The following is a 20,845-nucleotide window of genomic DNA, read 5'->3' as shown; positions in this document are numbered from 1 at the left end:
CCGGGCGTGTGGTGGTAGTCAGATACCCATGCCATTAAAATCACTAATTTTCGTCTGTGTATAGGACCTGCAGCTGCAGCTGCCTATATACCTTCGCAGGTTCTACCATGCCGGTGACGTCATCGGAATTGCCAGCGTTCTTATACTAACAAACGCAATTTTTGTGTTGCTTAAAAAAAGAGCTATATTGATATTTTTAATTCAAATTTTTTGTGTAATTTACTTTTAATTGTCATAAACAACACATTATCAACTTTGATTATTTCAGTTCAGTTCATCTTTAAAGATAACTGCCTTTTATGATGCATGGATGTGGCTCTCCACTTGCTATTGCTGAATTTAAACTGTCAAGTGCGTGATTCAGTTTGATGTGAGTCTGAACGTGTCTGTATATTCGTGCAGCGTTCTTCGTGTCTTACTTGCGTTTGTGCCGCCGTTAACGTGCGGCTGCTGCAGGGAGAACTGGGAAGACACGGAGGGGGCTCGGCGGTACGTTCCCGTGGCGGAAACCATGGAGACGGAGGACGAGGTGTTGGAGTTGTGTCGGGAGATCTGCCGAGATATCGTGCCGAACTGGGACATGGGGATCGGCCCGAGACCCGGCCCAGCAGCCACCGCTGTTAGTGCCCACAGGAGAGGGTACAGAGACAGGAGAAAGTCCAGGAGTGGCCAGTGAATTACAGCAGACAACACAAGATTCCCGACATTCAATAGTTTAACAGATTCATCATTTGAGGAAATAACTAATAGGCAGAAGAGTGAATCCAATGAAACACGTCAAGCACATTTCTAGGTCATATTTTACACTTTTCATACTTCTCATAGTGTTGTCAAATCGATTAATTCGTGATTAAAGGGACAGTTCACCCAAAAAAAGAAAATTCTTTCATAATTTACTCAAGTTCAAGAGAGGCCTATCAACTGTTTGGTTACCCATATTGTTCAAAATATTTTTTTTTGTGTGTTTAGCAGAAGAAAAAAAATTCATACAGGTTTGAAACAACTTGAGGGTGAGTAAATTAGTTACATTTTTGGGTGAACTATCACATCTAACAAAAGTTTATGCGTGTATAAATAAATAAATATATATATATACACTATAACAAACTTATGGTAGATATTTAGATTTATTTATTTATTTTGCCCTTATTTTCACAAATATTAAGCGAATATACCAAATATATATATTTGAGACAATAAGGCAAGAAAACAAACCAAAAAGTAGATTTATAAAACATTCAGGGATTAAAGTGAAAAAAATTCTTCTGACTGAATTTTTTTTTTAGGCCAAGTCATATTCCTTTACCTTTTTAAATAGTCGAGACCAATAGTGTTTTAAGGGGAGACGTTTTAAACCACTTTAATATTGCCAGTAGGCGTATTTTAAAAGCTATTTTAATTCATGAAAACCAGGCAGGGAGCATGTGTACTGTAGAGCACGAATGGCAGCATTGTGATTTTTTTAGTCCACGAACTAAAAGGCTTGCCATTCTCCCCCCATTTCGCTAAGCCTTCCCCTTTACTTCAACTTTCGTTAAGTAAAGGGGAAAAGTACTTGTGTGTGTTAACAAATTTTGTGTAAACGTGTTATAATTTGCCTATATAATATATAATATATAATATATATATATATATATATATATATATATATATATATATATATATATATATATATATATATATATATATATATATATATTTATTTATTTATAATATATAGGCAAATTATAACACATGTACACATTTTTTTAACACACACAAGTACTTTTCCATAAATTAGTACTTTTCCAAACATAAATTGTAAGAATATGACTAATAGTAAAGACTAGTAGCTATTACAGTATGAGAATTTAATCAGAATCTTCATAGAAATCAATGAGAAACTCAAAAGTGATTACATTTTATATAACATTTCTTTTGATTTTGGGTTTAAATATGACCAGGACATGTTTCATCAGATTCACAAAGAAAACCTGGGCTTGAGAAACCCAACATCAGAAGAAAACTCAGAAAACTCACAGCCATTATACATTAATAACTACAAACAATGGCAATGTAATTATACAACACTACAACAGGACCTGCAATAAAATGTGCAAAGTTAGAAAAGGCCCTGAGAAAGAGTACCATGTTGTAGTTGTGTCTGTAATAATATAGTCCTTCGTGTGTGTACACTGCAGATGGGATTTCCTCTATAGGGACATTTCCTGTTGACAGTGTCAGATATCAGATTACAGGGAAACCCTAGAGAGACACGCTCTCCCTGATAGTGATGGCCAGAACCAAGCGAACAACAAACACAGTGGACAAACATCACTGTGGCACCACAAGCCTTCACCAGTGACGTGATATGAACACAATACAAATATTTAAGGATGAACCTCTCATTCCAAATGTGTCCTGGTGGAGCCAGTGAAAACCCGTTCTAATGAACAGAATTATGGGATATGATGTTTACATTATTACATTTAAGCATTTAGCTTTTATCCAAAGCACTTACAAAAGCAATTAGTCAATTCGTCATGCACCGGCTAACATGATCTTTCAAAAGAGCCTGCAGTGAGGAAGTCTCTGACAACTCCCCAACACAATGCTAGGTTGTTTAAGGTGGTTGCTAAGGCATTGCTATGCAGTTTCTAAGTCTGGCATGAGTCAAGAGAGCCCACCCTCAAGATTCAACAATATTTTGGTTTCTAGATACAGCTTGAGTTTCTCCATGTCAAGGTGAGGTAACATTAGTGAAACTTCAGTGAAATTTAGCAGAAGTTCATTGTCCATTGCCAACACTAGTGATTCATGAAACACCACTTACTTAGAAGTCACTTCCAAACCAAGAAGCTTTATATTGCTAAATTTGGTAAATTTGCATGTTCAAAGTTCAACAAGCTTAAATCCAATGCCAAATCCACATGGGGAAATGTTTCATAAAATTCCCAATCACGCAGATTCCTAATGAGAGGGGTTAGTACACCCCAAAATGAAAATTCAGTCATCATTTACACACCCTCATGTCGTTCTAAATTTTTTTGCTCATCTTCGGAACACAAATGAAGATTCTTTGATGAAATCTGAGAGATTTCCGTCCCTGACAGCTACGCAACTACCCCTTTGATGCTTCAAAAAGTTCATAAAGAGATTGTAGAACTAATTCATATGAATTGAACGGTTTAGTTAAATTTTTCTGAAGAGATTCAATCGCTTTATATGATGAACAGATTGGACTGCTTTTATTCACATTGACATTCATCGACTCACACGTCATCAGTTGTGGTAAACGGAAGCTCAAGCATGTTCACATGACGTGCGAGAACCAATGAGGATCATTCCAGTGTTACGCAGCACGTTTGAGCTTCAGCAAGAACCAATGAGGTTTGCTCTCGCGCATCAAGTCTTTTGAGCTTCTATTTATGTTCACTGATCAATGTTTATATGTGAATAAAAGCCTAAATTAAATCTGTTCATCATATAAAGTGATCATGTTTCTTCAGAAAATTTGGACTAACAAGCTCAGTTCATATGGATTAGTTTTACAATTTCTTTATGAACTTTTTGAAGCGTCAAAGAGGTAGTTGTGTAGCTGATTTCATCAAAAAGATATTAATTTGTGTTTCAAAGATGAATGAAAGTCATACGGGTTTAAAACAACATGAGAATGAGTAAATGATGACAGAATTTTCTTTTTTGGGTGGACTATCCCCAGTAACCCATTAAAGGCCCATTCACACCAAGAACAATAAATATAAAGACAATTATAACAACTATATTAGCGTCCACACCAATGGACAATAACGTTCTGTTTATTCTGAGCGCGCTCTGCAGTTTTGTGCGATCTAAGTGCGCTCTGCCGCTTTAAATGCTTAAGCTTTTCAAAGTCTGATGGATTCTGATTGGCTGTCAATGTTTTTATTTTTAATCAGCTAGAAACAATCGTTCTGAAAGTGATTCCAACAATATTGTTCCTCTTTGACATTATCATTATAATTGCAGTGTTGTTCCTATTCTCACAGAATTAAAATGATTATTAAAACATTATAGTTATTGTCCCTGGTATGAATAGGCCTCAAGTCTACTGGATTTTTTCCATTATCAAACAACATTAACATAATAAATTATGGGAAATACTCTAGGGCAGTTCAGAGACTTCTCCACAGTGCATTGATTTAAATTGGTTGATTAAGCACAAATCCGCCACCCAAAATAACTAATCACCACCACCATCCCCAAAAGCGGCCCATTCTGACACCCACAGACGGACAGGTGGATGGCGGGACGGTAGCGCCGGTGTCGCCTGGATCAGATTTTGATCAGTTGGCGATGGGATCGGGGCTCACCTATAGCAGCGGCTGGCATTGGTGGACCCTGACCGGGGAGGGGGGGTGGAGGAGGAGGGGCTGGGGGAGGAGCACCCCATGAGGGTTCGACTGCGGGTCAGAACGTCATATCAGAGAAAACACACCTTGAGCGCGATTCATTCATTAATAGCGCACAAAAAACTAAGCTCTGTTCCAAAACCCAGTGAGCTACATCGCGGTCTACATAGACAGCATCCTAACCATCCTATATCCTTGTAAGTTGACTGATTTGAACTTTTCGTGGCACACAAATAGCACTTGATACATGAAGCACATGGGAGACTCGACTCTAAATTGACTCCAGTGGATTTTGAGGTTCGAAATGATGCTAAGCTAACAACACAACCCTAAAAACATAGCACAACACAAACACTGGGTAAATAGATGTATTATAGAGAACTGCAGTGACTTTTGTATTATTGCAGAAAAAAGCTCTCTGACTAACAAAAGCTTAGAATCCTCACACGTTTTGTTAACCATGATAATCTTCACAAATGCGGAACTTAATATAAATACAATCGCCATAAACGAACTATGCCACAGTAGTATGACATCATCTCTAGCTTCTGACAATTCTTTCTATCTTTATTTATAATCTACAAGCTATAATAGTTTGCAAGAGTGCGATTATAAACACAATGAGGCAGTAAAAGTGAGTAGATGAATTTCCTGTGAATTTCCTTTATCAAGGCACATAAAAAAATATCACAAGGTTTTTTTTGTTGTTGTTGTAGAATAACACTTGAGAATATCTAGAGCTTTTGTTAACCACAGACTTTATTTCAGGCATTTAAAAGCAATAACAAAACCCATTAAAACCCACTGACTTCTGGACAATGGACCCGGAAGGGTGAAAATTCTAACTTGTTTCCACGTTTTAGGACTCACTCCTGCAGTGCTCTGGATTTAAAATACTTACAATAGACTGAAAACACTCCATAAACAACTTTTATTTTGACAGAACTCATCTGAACTGATATTTTTGATGAAACCGTTTATTATATACAAACTATTTTCTGTTTATCAAATATTCAGAACTGAATGATGCAAGTATAATCAACATTCCCTCAACTCTGTGCGCCATCTTGGATTAATTTTGTAATGCAACTGTCTTCTCCATAAAGGGTTCAACTGATGCTGTCTAACGAGAGCTAAAACGAGGCGTAAAAGTTTAGAATAGCCAACATGTGTTTAAGATGCCTTAAAATGCTGCCTAAGTAGGTAGCTCACTAGGTTTTGGGAGTCAAAATAGTCCTTCATCAAAGCCTAGAGGAAAAACCTTAAATGTTATTATGCAAGTACACAAACAGATAAATAAAAGAGTACAAGGACAGAGAAGCTGCATTCAAAAGTCCTGTCAGCACTAAATAACCTTAATCCAGGAGAAGGAAATCAGAGGTGCTGATGCAGTGTTGGTATGGTGACTGTAAGGATTCAGGAGGAGGAGGGGGGTGGGGGACAGGACAGCGACCTCTTTTCTCACTAAACTCTTTTCTTTTCTCCTGTTCTCTGCAGACAGACCACCCTTTAGAGTTTTCCACTTCCTCTCTATTTCTACCTGTCCTTGTTTTGTGTAGTGGCCTACTTCGACAAACCTTTAGCTGGAAGAATCAGGCCATGAACAACTAATCCTGCTTCTCACTCTAGAGAACGGGAAACACTGCAGCGTTAAACACCCACATGTGAAGTTTAAGTCTAATTCTCCGGTTGGCCCTAACCTAGGGCATTGTGCTTTAGCAGCAGCTGTATGTGGGCTGCAGCTCACCTGGGACTGAGTTGGGAATGGAGGGAGTCGGCACGGCGATGGGAATGCCGATGCTGCTGCCGCCACTGTTCTCTCGACTGCCGCTTCCCCCGCTGCTGCCACTACAGAGAGATGGAGAAGAAGTCAGACACAGTTCTCAGCATACACACCTACTACATCAACTAAAACAGAGAATACTTTGAGGAGTACTGTATCCCACAATGCAATTTGACTTTCAATGTGATAGCAATATCAACAGTGATCTTTCTCTCAACTCGTTAGATTAGACTGCAAAAGACAACAATACAACAACAAAAATTATCTTTATAAATATAAAATAAATTAATATTATTATAATTGTGCTGTAAATAAAATAATTAAAATAATAAATATTGCTATTGTAATATTTCACTGTAAAATAAAAACGACTATTTAAGAAAAATATAATAATGCGTTTCATTTCACAGTACAACTGTCTGTCTTAGTTTCTTCATTCTTCAAGTGTTAAACCATGAAGCTTTTATTTTGACAGAAAACCGGAGCCAACCCTTAAAACATCTCTTTTGCTGACATCAGATGCTTTCTAAGAGCTTTATATATATTTCTGTATTTATTTATTTATTTTAATCGTAGCTTTTGCGATTTGATAATCAAACTAAGCCATATCACGATTTTGTCCAAATCACTGGATGCCACAATGAGGTGATGATGGCATACTACTGTTAAATGCTTTTCATTACATCATGCATAATGTTCCACATACAGCAAGCAGAACATCATATACTGTAGTATTCAGTAAGAAGTAAGCTAGTGCTCCGCTCTGAGCATCACAGGCTCACATGGTAAAGTGACCTAGATACACACTTGGCTTTGAGACACATTGCACTACGTTAGCCATACGTAGTTACACATACGTTCAACACAGATCAATTGATGGATTATTCAACACTGTGGAGCTACGAGCATCATTGCATCAGTGTTACACCCCCACATAATCCTCTGTGTGTCCATGTAGAAACCAGAGCAGCAGGGGTTCCCATGATGCACTGCAAGAGATCTCATCATCACAGCACAGGCTTAATTGCCCCATTATCTAAACGGAGACCGAGTTAAATGATCTGATTTTAACTAGAGATGTGCAAATCTTTTCCAATTGAATAATTAACAAATTATTCTGTGGGTTGTATGAAAGACTAGTACAGGCATTTAGAGAAGATCATATAGAAGCTAGTTTCCGCCATTGCATAAACAAAATAAAAAGGTAATTCGGACTTGTATCCCACAATTTTTTGTTGCAATTGCGAGCTTATACTTCACAATTTAGACTTATTTTTGATTTAAAAAAAATATATAATTGATTTAACTGACTATATCTCACAATTGTGACTTTCTCGCAATTTAAAAATGTAACTAATAAGCAGTGTTAAATGTAAATTTTATTATCACCCATTGATATATTAAAAATTATACATTACATACAGTATACTCATGTAAAGCAATGAATACAATATCTCAGCTGTGATTATCTCGTTATATATAGACTATTTCACATCTAACCTTATCCACATACATGCACTACTCACATAAAGCAATACATACTATAGTGCAAATCTCATTTCCCTGATTTTTTTATTTGGTCTCTTTGCCCAGCTCTTTATATAAAGTTGAATGTATAAGTATGTCCAACTTTATCCGCATGCATAGAGCATTCTCGTAAAGGGTGATCTATCCTGTATAGCATATTTTAACTGCTTGATCATCGCCCAGCTCTAATATTACATTATGAACATTATGATATGAAACAATGTGTATTGTGAAAAGCGCTATACAAATCAATTTGACTTAACTTGACTTAATCTGGTCATCTGACCAACATTTAAACACTCACAACTGTTTTGAAGAAGAAACATAAAAAATAAAAAAAGGTATCACTACTGAACATCACCAGATTACTAGATCCATTTGTAAATGTAACCTTAACTGACACTGTAACCCATAATGCATCGGGTACCCAAAGAACTGCATAAACAGAGCTGAATAAGCAGCAGTGAATGCTTCTGGAGAACGGATAATGGCTCAGGTGGAGACAAGCATTCATACTTCATCTTAATCACACATAAGAAGTGCGTATACAAACTGCTGACGCTGCAACATCACATCGATTGATAAACACTGTCGGCTACACATCAGTAATCGAGAACAGCATTCAAAGATTATTCAGTAAAATATATTATAAGTGAAAACAATGAATCTCTGTTCTCGTATGTCGCTCTTTTATACATTACAATGACCAAGAATCCTGAGGCTGTCAAGAGTGACGCAAAAGCACCATATCCTTCAAAAGTTTGGAGTTGGTAAGATTTTTTGTTTTTGAACTACATGTTTTTGTACTTACTGTAGGGTTAGGAATAGGGGTTGGTTTAGGGTTAGTTGCATGTATTTATGCACAATTTATGGTAATTACTATAGTACCTACATGTAACCTGTTTAAGAAGGACACTGTGAAATAAAGTCTTACCCAATATTGTATGTAGTCAAATTGCATTGAGCTTTCATGGGGATTTTTGCATCTTTTTAGAAGCTTGAACGACTAAGTTCATTGTAATTTTACCAGTACAATTCTTCAAAATTTCTACTTTGTGTTTTTATGGAGGAAGGTAATTGAAGCAAAATCCTTTCTTCCCTTTAAGACAAGTATTTGATGGATTCAGCAGGCCACACTCACAAGACCTGGCGTTGTGGTGCCACTATACACAAATGAAAAGTTGTGTATTATTTATGGCATCACAGTCAGCATTAACTAATGAGGCCGAGTCATTCAGTCATTCTGAGCACGAACGCTGCAGTCCTGATTGTGTTTGGTGAGCGCTGGGGAGTGGGATGAGGGGTTATTCCCTCTGGTCTGGCGTGCGGTTGAGGTGTGGGTTGGTGTGATGACTTTATTTACAGATGTTAGACGAGTGGGTGTGAAGAGTGCCGAGCGCACACTGGAAACATTCAGAAACCCCCCCGATCATCGTCATTTAGACATTAGCAACATGAACGAAAATGTTATACCCCCAGAGGACGTCAAATATGCGCTGACATTCAGAAATTAAACTGTGGAGGCTCATGGAAAAGAGTGGGAGAGGACTAGTGGAAAAAGCCAAATTAAGAGAGAAAAATGAGATATCTGACAGACAGACAGACGTGTGTTACCTGTGGGTTCTGGGTCTCTGGTTGAGAGATGCGGTGCGTCCTGGACTGTGTTGGCTGCCCAAGCGAGCTGGACTCGTCATGTAGTCATTGGGAACGGTTGGAGGTTTCACTGGCTCAAGCGTTTTATAAGGATTGTTACGCCTGCATATGTATTTAAAACAAACAGGCATATATGATTTCCGACTTTGCTACTGAAAACTGCTGTCAGTGCCATGGTGTTGTGTGATAGCTTTATCACACAGCTCATTCTTTTCACACTGAAGTATATAATAAGATCTTACCCAAGAGTGCCTCGTCCTGCCAAGGGTGGGCTGGGAGGTTTCTGTGTCGGGGGATTGGTCCTGGACAGAGTTCCTCCTCTGACTGACTGATTGTTGCCGTGTTGCTGATTGGACAAGCAAAACATCAGTTAAGCATTCGACCAGAGCTCGACCATCAGGTTACATAAATAAGACTAAAGGAATGGAGCTGAGAAGAGGACTTTACCAGACAAAACAACAGATTTCATCCAAACGTTCAGTTTTCTACTGCAATAAAAGGGCCTCATTCATGATTATATAATACATATACGAGTAATTTGTGTGTAAAATGGACCTTCCTGAAAACTCTTCTCACAAATGATTCGTAACCTCGGATTTGATCGTTAAAAGTGTGTATGTTAATGAAATAATTCATAAATAAGCTATGCATGCAGGCTCCTTCACAATTAGCATAATCATAGCTGTTACTTTTGTTCACCAAATTAACTTATTTTAATTTTTAACAAATTCATTTCTATTTTCAAATTCAATCTATAGGCACTATATCTATAATTATTGTAAATAGTATTATCAAACTGCAGTCTTATCTCAAAGAACACAAAATGTTTGGATATTTTATGCACCATTTACATAAGGTTGGGAACATTTCTTGATAATACGCTTTCATGAATCCATTAATTTACCTCAAGCGGATTTACATACGATTTACACCAAAACATCATTCTGCTCATGTGTCATGAATGAGGACCATTGATTGTAAATGAAAAGACAATTAGTGGTCGATCATTTGATCATTAGTGGTCATAAATTTTTCATATTTCATATTAAAATTTTAAATATTTAATTCAATATTTAATTGCATTTAATTTTAATTAGTTTTTGTTTTATTTTATTATTTTTTACACAATATGCACAATGGGTCTCATTCATGAAACATTCGTAAATATACGAGTAAATGTGTGAGTGATTTGCGCGTAAAGAGACATTCCTGAAAATTCTTCTCCTGATTCACAAATACTTCGTAAACGTCAGATTTGATAGTGAAATGTGTGTGTGGGTTAATGAATTCCAATCAGTCGTAAATGGGACGCGCGTGCACGCTCATTCTCTCAATTACCATAAATCCCACCCATTAAAACCGACTGACAACTATATATGGGCATCATATTATGACACGAAACGAAGGATTTCAACATGTCTTCTCAAAAGCGAATGAAGAAGAGAAATTTCTCAGATGCAGATTAATCGAACAGTCCCAGAAGTGAAAAGAAAATGGTTCGACATGAAGCTTGACTGCAACACTTGTGACTTGCGGACTTGTAAAAAAATAAAAAATAAAAAAATGAATAAACAGCTTGAATATAAAATAAATAAATAAATTAAAAATTAAAAAAAGACTTGCGGACTTGTGTTCCGTTTGCAGATGCTATTACTGGCTCTCGTAATAAAAGTAAAAAGAAAAACCGTATGTAATTACTATATATAATATTTTTTCAAAATGCTGTGTAAATATGTACCCGATTAAGGTGAATTAAAATGCAGCCTTATTAATGAGCAAAACGTCCGGATGTTAAACGCACTATTTACGCGTGGCTGGGAGCAGGTGTAGATTTATTTCGTACCAACTAACATTTGGAAAATAAAAACATTTTAATGAATCCAAAAATTTACGCCAGAACCACTTTACACACGATTTACACAAAAATTCGTTCTGCTCGTGTTTCATGAATGAGACCCAATATGTTTATTATCCAATAACAATTATTAGCAGATTTTACACATTGGGAAACTAACACTTATCAACATACTCTTCTACAATCTCAAAATGCTCAGATATCAGTTGACGTACTGGCCTTGCCAATATATATCAGTCTATCACTATCATATAAGACTAAAAACCTGACATTGACAGTCGATAAATGACAAACAAAATAATAGAAGCCCAAATTACATAGGCAACTGTGTGTTTCAGCCACATATGAACATGATTTAGTGTTAAAACATGTAATAATCTTTAAATAATACAGCTATGATGGATCACTTTGCAGTGGGATTGATCTACAACTACAGCACATGATGAGGTTATGAGTAGGCCTGTCACAATCATACATTTGTATTGATGAATAACTGTCATAAAAAATAGCAATTTACATTTTACTTCTGTAAGCCTAATATTCCAAGTTAAATGTATATATACACTGTATAATCTAATATAAAATCTAATCTAATCCAATCTAATAAATAACCATGATATGATTTCCCTTATTTGGATGGTAAAATGTGCTTGAAATTTAAATTGCACAATTCTCACATAATTGTGATTAGACTGAATAACCAAACCAGATGAATTATCGTGACAGGCCTATATGAGGTAAGGATGAATGCAGGAATATGAATATGTAATTGGATCACAGGGAAGATTGAATCAGTTGATCAGTAATAGACTAAAGCAGGAGGGGTTCATGGGACAAGTACACTTACCTTGGCTTTAAGCCACTAGCGAGGGCAAGAAAAGAGAGAGTGTGATTTATAGAACAAGAGAGAAAGACAAAAAGAGGGAGAGAAAGAGACACAGGCACGTCAAACATCGGCATGTGTCAGTTCAGAGCTCTTAAAGCAGGACAAAAGCACTTTAAATCTCAAAGCCTGCATTTTACTGCATTAGAGCTGAGAGTGGCGATGCTAAAATGCTTTTTCCTCTTTTCACACTTTCTTCGATTGAGTGGTCTGAAGCAGAAATCAATTCAATCCCTCGGTCTCATTTCATACCGTGTTATTTGGGTCTGAACTTGCAGTGTGTTCACACAAACAGTGCGATTATAGGAAATAACTCTTGAAAACGTAAAAAGTATTCATCCCTCTGAATTTACCACCAAAACTTTTCATGCACACAAAAGCATTTGCGTTTGTCTGCCGCATATGCATGTGCATGAGCTTTTCTATGAGCATAACTTAGTTATGCACTTATTAAATACTGTATAGAAATGTCCACATTGCAGAAACTGCAGTGACAAAACCGACTCACACAACAAAGGCTGCAAGTGTAGTGACTGTTCTGCACTACATGCAAAGTGTGGCATTATTAATGTGCTGTCCCCTATGAGCAATGAGGGCAAAAGTAACCGAGACAATGCTCATACATTAAATGGTGTAGACCTGAGAGTTAATAGTGTATTTCAGCAATAAGGCACTTGAGGTCAGTCTATATTGTGAGTATATAAAGGATGATGTTAGGCACAGCGTGTTGTGAAGCAGCTGCAACCCTTCAACTGTCACTATATTCACAATATAACAGAACCTGATGTGCCTTATTGCTTTTATAAAACAAGTTAACATAAAAAAAAAAACATAAAACCAAATAAACCAACAAATAAACAAAAATACATAAACTCTCCCACTTCCCTTCCTGTCTCCTACCTAAAAAAAAACCCAAAACGCTATAAATAAATCTTAAAAAAATAATTAAAAAAATCAATAAACCAAACAAAAATAAACAAACAAAACAAATGAAATAAATAAATTGAACGATAATTAAAATAAACCAAATAAATAAATGCCAAATAAAAACAAATAAACAAAATAATAAATGAATAATCAAATAAAAGTATACAAAAATGAAATAACCCCCCCAAAAAAGAATAAACCAAATGAAAACGCATATGATATCTATCTATCTATCTATCTATCTATCTATCTATCTATCTATCTATCTATATACACACCAAATAAAAATAAAAATTATATCCTATGCTAATCCAGTAGTTTAACCGGTTAGACTGCAGTCTAACTGAAAATACAAAGTAGAAACATCTAATTTAACTATTTCGACCTTTGGTTACATATTAGGAAAGAATTTTAAAAATAGACTGAACACGTTATACACATTTGCAAGACTTCGCCGTTTTCACAAAATCGCATTTTTGTAATTTACATGAAGACTATAACAGTAATCGTCTTCAAAAACCCGTTTTCAAAAGTTTGCATTTTCAGGCCCCCGAAACGCCGTTTCTGTGTAATAGAACGGCCAAACTGCATAAAAGGTATTCAGATTTTAGTAGAAAACAGTGTCGTGTAAACGGCCCCTAAATCTTGCACAACATCAGTTTCCAGGATCAGATCCATCCCATCAAGCAAACATACATGCGGTGTTCATTTAGATCTCAGTGGAATCAGTCGAGAGCAAAACTCCTGCCTCAGCCAGACAGAAATACGGCTTAATGCATCATACTCTGACAGCGCCAAAATCCTCTGCGTTTAAGACTGCGAAAGCGCTTAATGTTCACCGAAACAGGCAAATAAAAGGATCCCAATATTTTTCCTGAACAGGAAAAGGAAGTAAAATAAACGAGTCAAAAACCGTCTGAGAACTCCTCTGCATTCCTGCGGCCGCTGACTAGATTAAGTGTCAGCTGACATTGAAAATAAATCTCATCTTTTGCAAACACAGTAAATTTGGCTGAAGACGCTGTAATCCCTGTCAGGTGACTCAAGGTTACGGCTTCTCTTACGGAACGACATCAGGTGTAATAAAACACCGCCAGGAGATTCGGTGACAGGGTCAGGATGATATCAACATTTTGGCTTTAGTTAGTATGATACAAATTCTGGAACTTTGGTGTAGACGACAAATTTAAACTTTTAAGGAATAGTTCACCAAACAATGTTCATTGTATGGACAAATAAATACATAAAAATAAAACAAATTTTAGAAATATATTATTTTGTGTTCTGCAGAGGAAAGTCTGGAATAATTGGGTGAGAAAATATAATTTTGACTTTTGTATGAATATCCTTTTAAGCAATAAATAACCAGAGAAACGGTATAAATGCCGATAAAATAAAATAAATAAATAAATAATTGGGGAGGAAAACAATAATGATTAACTGCATATGTTCTGTGAGCTTTACATTTTAAAATTAAAAATAAACTTTTTTCTATTTTAATATATTTCACAACATTAGAGTTTCTACTGGATTTTTGATCAAATAAACGCAGCATTGGATGAGCATAAGAAACAACAATGACAAGTTTGTGCCCTGGTCACTGAAACAAGGTTTTGTACATTAATATGGCTGAACTGCCATTGGCTATAGTCCAAATAGACACTGAAGCAACACAAACAAACAGCAGTTAGCTTTAACCCCAATAAATGTAAACACCACATACATCAATATTGATTATATGTGAGGCTCATCCTATAAATGCTCGTAAATCGATTGGCTGTTGGGTCGCAGGCGTCATTTAAGCCCTAATCCCCTGTGAAGAACCACAGATGGAGGGTCATGCTGTCACTAGGTCAAATGTTTTTACATTTCAGCACATCAGATAACACAGACGCATGCTGTCAACACAAGAGCTGGAATGTGCACTGCATCGCTGGATTTAAAAAAATAAATCAAATTTAATGTCAGGTTATTTAAAACTCCAGCCCTATTGCAATGCCTTCCTCTATAAACTAGAACAGAGGCAGGTGTAATCTTGTGCCATTCATCTTATTTTGCTGATAACTTTCATACTCAATTTTAATAGACATAAGGTATCAGAAACTCCGCTTTAGATACCCTAACCCCAAGCGCAGTCTCAGCTGGCGAGTCACAAAAACAATGCTTAATGCTGTTAACTAGTGGTGGACCAATATGGATTTTGATGGCAGATATCTTAGATGGGCCGGGTGGCCGATGGCCAATATAAAGCCGATTAGGGTGCAACGGATCACAGAACTCACGGATCGGATCATATTGTGGGTATTGAGTCACGGATCAGTTAATTTTTCAAATGGGGGGGGGCACATATAACTTTCATTTATTATTCAAAGAACATTTTTAAGTGCTTCATAACCATTTAAGAGGACACTTGAAGAGATGGATATTTTGACATAATTTTGGGTGCAGGGCTCAACGCAAAGGATTTTTCCTATTTGCCCAGTGATTAAAATTTGTACTTGCCCAGCAAAAAATTTCACTGGCCCCACCCACAAAAAATAATAAATAAAATAGGCCTAGTTATTGTTTTCAGTGTTTTTTACCCATGTAAGGTTACTAGCCTAACTCATATAAACTTCAAATATTGTTAAAGACAAGTCAATAATAAAATAACAAATAATCAAATTACGAGGAATAGCACAAATAAATACAACAGAATAATTTAAATGAATTAAACTGTGCTTTTAACGTTGGTCTAACAATCATTTTCAGGTACAGAAATTGAAAAAAAACAACCACATGTAAAATAACACTGCATAGTCTTTACTGAATAAAGATTAATCCTCATTAAAGTTACAAAAACTATTCAGTAAAGAGCTGTAAGCAGTTTTTTTTTTGTCTTGTTGTTTGATTAATATTAAAAACACAGAAAGCAGCGAGAATATTAGGCTGCTGTCACTTTAAGACCTAATTCACCAATTCAATAGTATAGCCTACTGTTTTTCCATTTCATTTTTCCATTGTTTATCAATGTAAACACATGCTAAACAAACGTCTTTTGCAGTGCCTAGTGCCAAATTGTTAAAAAAAAGTCAAACTTTTAAGCGTGTCTCTAGACCTTGTGATTTTATTCGTTCCACTGACCTGCATCTTGTGCTTTGCTCATTGTTTTTATACATGTATTTTAATGATTTTAAAGGCTATTCACTTGGGTCTATTTTTGAAAAAAAAAGTAAGAATCATGTGAGTTGGAAGCAGAGGATATAGATTAAATAGATGGCAATGTATTTACCTTCACTCCATGGCCCACATCATCCAGTACTGTGAAGTCGATGGGCTTCCTGATGTACCTCACCGGCCGCTCAATGTTGGCAGGAGCGATGATCTTATGAGTCCTTGATGTGTTCTTATTTGTTGTCAGGATGCCAATCTCTCTCCGGGCGACCTTCTCCTTATGGATGTCCACCGTCTGATAAACACAAGACAAAAACAACATGAAAGATTAACAAAAAGGTCCAGAAACCTAGCCTATAATTTGATTACATGCTTGTCATAAAATAAAGCTTTTTCTACTTTGGTACGCACTACGGAAATCATTTACACTACTGTTCAAATGTTTGGAGTAAGAATTAAAGAAATTAATATTTTTATTCGAGAACACATTAAATTGATTAAAAGTGACAGTAAAGACATTTAAAACATTACAAATAAATACTTTCTAAAAGTACCACTGTTTCAACAGATTAAGCAGCACAACGGTCAACACTGATAATAATCAGAAATGTTTCTTGAGCAGCAAATCATCATATTAGAATGATTTCTGAAGGATCATGTGACACTGAAGACTGGAGTAATGATGCTGAAAATCCAGCTTTGCCATCACAGGAATAGATTATATTTAAAACTATTTTCAAATAGAACTTATTTTATAATAAATAAAAATGTTATTTTAAATTGCATTAATATTTCACATTATTGCTGTTTTACTGTATTTTTTTTGATTGAATAAATGCAACGTTGTTGAGCAGCATAAGTGAAAAAATTATTACAGACATTGAACTTTTGAATGGTGACGTACATCATTATATAATCTTTTTTTTTTTTTTTTTAAGTGAATGAACCATGGTGAATGCTATTCTTCTTCACAACGGTTTTGGAGACGTGAAATGCCAGCCATTCGGACCGTGGAACAAGTCCATAAGCGTGACATGCTGTGATTGTGAAATTAGTGAGTGATGCTGGGAGCACGAGCAGCTCTACGTGCCGGACACGGAAGGGTTTCTTCAGCGCTGTGATTCACTGCAGTGTCTGTACCCTGTTGTGCGAGACATCCTCCGGGTGTTTAAAGGAGCTTGTGAAGAAGTGAAACACTTTTGACCTTAAATAGACACTATAAAAGAGAAAAGTGCCCATAACGGTGTATAAAACACCAGGCAGCCTCTGTTTTTCAAACTAATAGGGCACAAAAATCACATGCTGTGTCTCAATTTGCCTACTAGTACTACACATTAAAAGTATGCCAGACATACTACAGCATGGTAAAATCATTACTTTAGGTAATGCATTTAAAAATTTGCATGAAAGCTTCAGCCTCTGCAGCCATTTCTTGACAATTTTCAACATTCAGAAGCATCTTAATCATCTCACAAATACATCATTAGAAAATCCACCAGAAAAGTACATAATCCAGGCTTACTATTCTCAGTGTACAAACGTAAATGCCAAATGTGAATCAGGATGCACTTATTGCACTAATTCTAATTTTGCATACAGAGAGTATGAAAATTGGGATCCAAGGAGTATTTCTGTGAATACTAAACTTAAGTGATATACTTAAACTTTTTCAGCAGCGCTGGTTCTGGAAGTATTTTTTCCATTCCTTTCTCCCTTAGGGATTTTAAAACAGTCTTCGTTAAAGCTTTATAAGCCATGGACCAAGCCAACCAGCTCAAGGTGAATCATAACATTACAAAATCTGATTTGAAGCAGAAACATATTTGAGAATCGGACAAAAAATACAATGGTTCAAGACTGTGTACTTAACAGCTTTAGTGAGGACTTGGACTAGGATTTGCGAACATAATCGAATAAGAAATAAAGAAATATAAAATTACTCATTTGAAAATTTTGTTATATATATAAACAAATATGTTTCAAGCTTATTGCAATACAATATGCAATACAAATATTTAAGTATTTGAGAGCGTAGGGAGACTGACTCGTTTCAGTGCTTCATTGGAGTAGGCGGAGCTTTTTGATTGTGACGATTCTCTGATTGGTGGAATTTTCTGCACAGCGTCATGGGTAATGCAGTTTTACACAATGAATTCCACTATTAAACATGATTATTTTAAGAACAAGTCGAAATAATGCAGGCTGACAGTTTCAACAGAAGCAAATTCCATTGATTAACAACGCCGTAGCTCACAGTCTGTCTTTAAAGGTTTAAAAGTTAGTGTTAAAAATCAATTTCCCCATGGAGAGAACAAATGGAGTTTTTACTCCGGTTGTAATGAAATTAATTCATGAAACTTCAACCATTTAAATCAATATTTTAAAATTACTGAAATCTTTTAAAAATTCCTTTAAAAGAAAACTTTAGAGGTTACATGAAGATTCAGATTACTTTGAGAAGTATATTTTACTATACAATTTATTTTGGTGATTTGTAGTAAAGACCAAATCATGTATCAGTGTTTATCAGTGTATTTGAAGAGTTTTTAAATTACATTAAATGACTAGTCACTAATCAAAGTTACCAGTCACATAACTTGATTTGAATTACTTTAGCCCTTCTTTTGATTTATAAATCCAAAATTTGACCTAATTCAGTGACATTCCACGTGATGTAGTAAATTCCATTTTAGATTGTGCAATTCTGTGATTTCCACATTGTTTTTGTTCACAAATCAGGGATTTTCCATGGACCTACTGACTATTTTCTGACAGACCTCATTCTGAGAAATGCTGTCCCACATAATATACAAAACACACAGACATTGTAAAATGGTTAATGTGATCATGTAGAGCTCTGAAAAGAACATGAGAAAATTCCCTCATAATGGAAACAATGTCATTATATTTTATATTTGATGAATGGCTTGCATATCATGTTTTCAACTCATTCTGACTAACTACAGTTCATCCAAAGGCCAAAATCAGTGGCATAAAAAGCTGACACAATGAATGCTGGGTGTTTATCTGAATGACTCTGCATCACTTGCACTAGTGCTGAGGTTTCAGTTCCCTATAAAGACTCAACTTTACGGATTCCTCAATTAGGCTTCATGGGCAACAAAGTTTACCAGTAACACACCATACAGCACCAATTAAAATGTTTATTGCCATCTGCTTGATCTAGTCTGTCTCTCGGAGAGGGAACAGCACTCTCTGGCACACGAGAGACTCGAGCAGATGCAGAAGGCCTCCTGTTGGAGATGAAAGGGCAGCAGTGTCTGCAGTGCAGAAACACAGAGGATCCCATTCATTTCTCAAAGGAGTCAGAGCAGCTCCAGCTCCTATTCAACATCAGGAAGAAGGAGTCATTGCGCCCTTAAAAAGCTCTGAGGTTTAAATTCATCCGCTTATTACTTAGTCATCTCAAAAGACACTGGTTCATTACTGGTATGATACAGGAGCTCTTGATTTACACACACAACTGTGGAAGTTGTTGAACTAAATTATCGAGTTAACGATATGAATATGTTAGAACTGTCTTAATTCTTCATGGCATAGATTCAACAATGTGTTGGAAACATTCCTCAGATATTTTGGTCCATATTGACGACAGCATCATGCAGTTGCTGCCGATTTGTCGGCTGAACATCCATGATCCATGATCTCGCATTCGACCAAGAGCATCCCAAAGCTGCTCTACTGGATTGAGATCTGGTGATAGTGGAGGCCATTTTAGATTAGATTTCTTTATTTGTCATTGCACAATTCACATACAACAACATTTTTTAGACTCTCCAACGTATACAGGTAAGAGTAGTTAAATACATGTTGCAATCAAGGCCGTATTGCTCATTAATAAATAAAGTGCTCGTAATGCTTCACATAAGTTATCTTGTGTGTCAAGAATGTTTTGTTGTGATGATGATGGTTTGGGGGTGTATTTTCAGTTCATGGTTCATTATCGTGATAGCTTTGGGATAGAAGCTGTTCATGAGTCTTGTTGTGCGTGATTTGATAGACCTGTAGCGTTTTCCGGATGGCAGTAGTTCAAATAAGTGATGGGCTGGGTGATACGGATCCTTCAGAATGTTGTGTGTTTTCTGCAGACAACGAGAGGTAAAAATGTCATCCAGGGCAGGTGGCGTTTGTTTTGTAATGTTCTGTGCGGTCTTTAGTACTCTCTGCAAGGCCTTTTTATCAGCTGCCGATCTTCCTGCATACCACACCAGCATTCCATGTGTGAGGACACTTTCAGCGGAACAGTGCAGGTAGAATGACACCAATAGCCGTTGTGACAGGTTTATTCTCCTAAGCATTCTTAAGAAATACAGCCGCTTTTGTGCCTTCTTGACTAACGCTGTGGTGTTTGTAGTCCATGAAAGGTCCTCAGAGATGTATGTGCCCAAAAATTTAAAGCTAGACACTCTCTCCACCATCTCCCCGTTGATATACAGTGGCGCGTGAACGATCCGTTTCTTCCTGAAATCAATTCTTTTGTTTTATTAATGTTTAGAGTAAGGTTATTATCTGTACACATTTGATTATAGTGAACACATTGTCACGTTCAAGAAACCAGTTATGATTTGAGCTTTGTGACATGGCGCGTTATCCTGCTGGAAATAGCCATCAGAAGATGTGCACACTGTGGTCATAAAGGGATGGACATGGTTTGCAACAATACTCAGATAGGC

The 20,845-nt window shown here is 36.3% G+C and overlaps 1 protein-coding gene across 10 annotated transcripts in view; it reads right to left on the bottom strand.

Annotated features, from left to right (window-relative positions):
- Nucleotides 1-20,845, bottom strand: part of abi1a (abl-interactor 1a) — a 57,637-nt gene that overhangs the window by 8,160 nt on the left and 28,632 nt on the right. For 2 of the 10 annotated variants that reach the window (XM_084103063.1, XM_084103066.1), the window contains exons 3-8: nt 16,270-16,446; nt 12,036-12,050; nt 9,576-9,679; nt 9,295-9,435; nt 6,118-6,218; nt 420-617 (exon numbers count right to left, since the gene is read on the bottom strand). In XM_084103063.1, coding sequence (XP_083959189.1) covers nt 420-617; nt 6,118-6,218; nt 9,295-9,435; nt 9,576-9,679; nt 12,036-12,050; nt 16,270-16,446 — 736 coding nt within the window. Of the gene's footprint in view, nt 1-419; nt 618-4,331; nt 4,422-6,117; nt 6,219-9,294; nt 9,436-9,575; nt 9,680-12,035; nt 12,051-16,269; nt 16,447-20,845 lie in introns of all 10 variants that reach the window. The other 8 variants (XM_084103065.1, XM_084103067.1, XM_084103072.1 and 5 more) reach the window with 7 other exon arrangements.

The sequence above is a fragment of the Abramis brama genome (genome assembly GCF_963993115.1).
Source record: "Abramis brama genome assembly, chromosome: 24".
Classification (NCBI taxonomy): domain Eukaryota; kingdom Metazoa; phylum Chordata; class Actinopteri; order Cypriniformes; family Leuciscidae; genus Abramis; species Abramis brama.
This window is presented reverse-complemented; position numbering and strand designations above follow the sequence as displayed.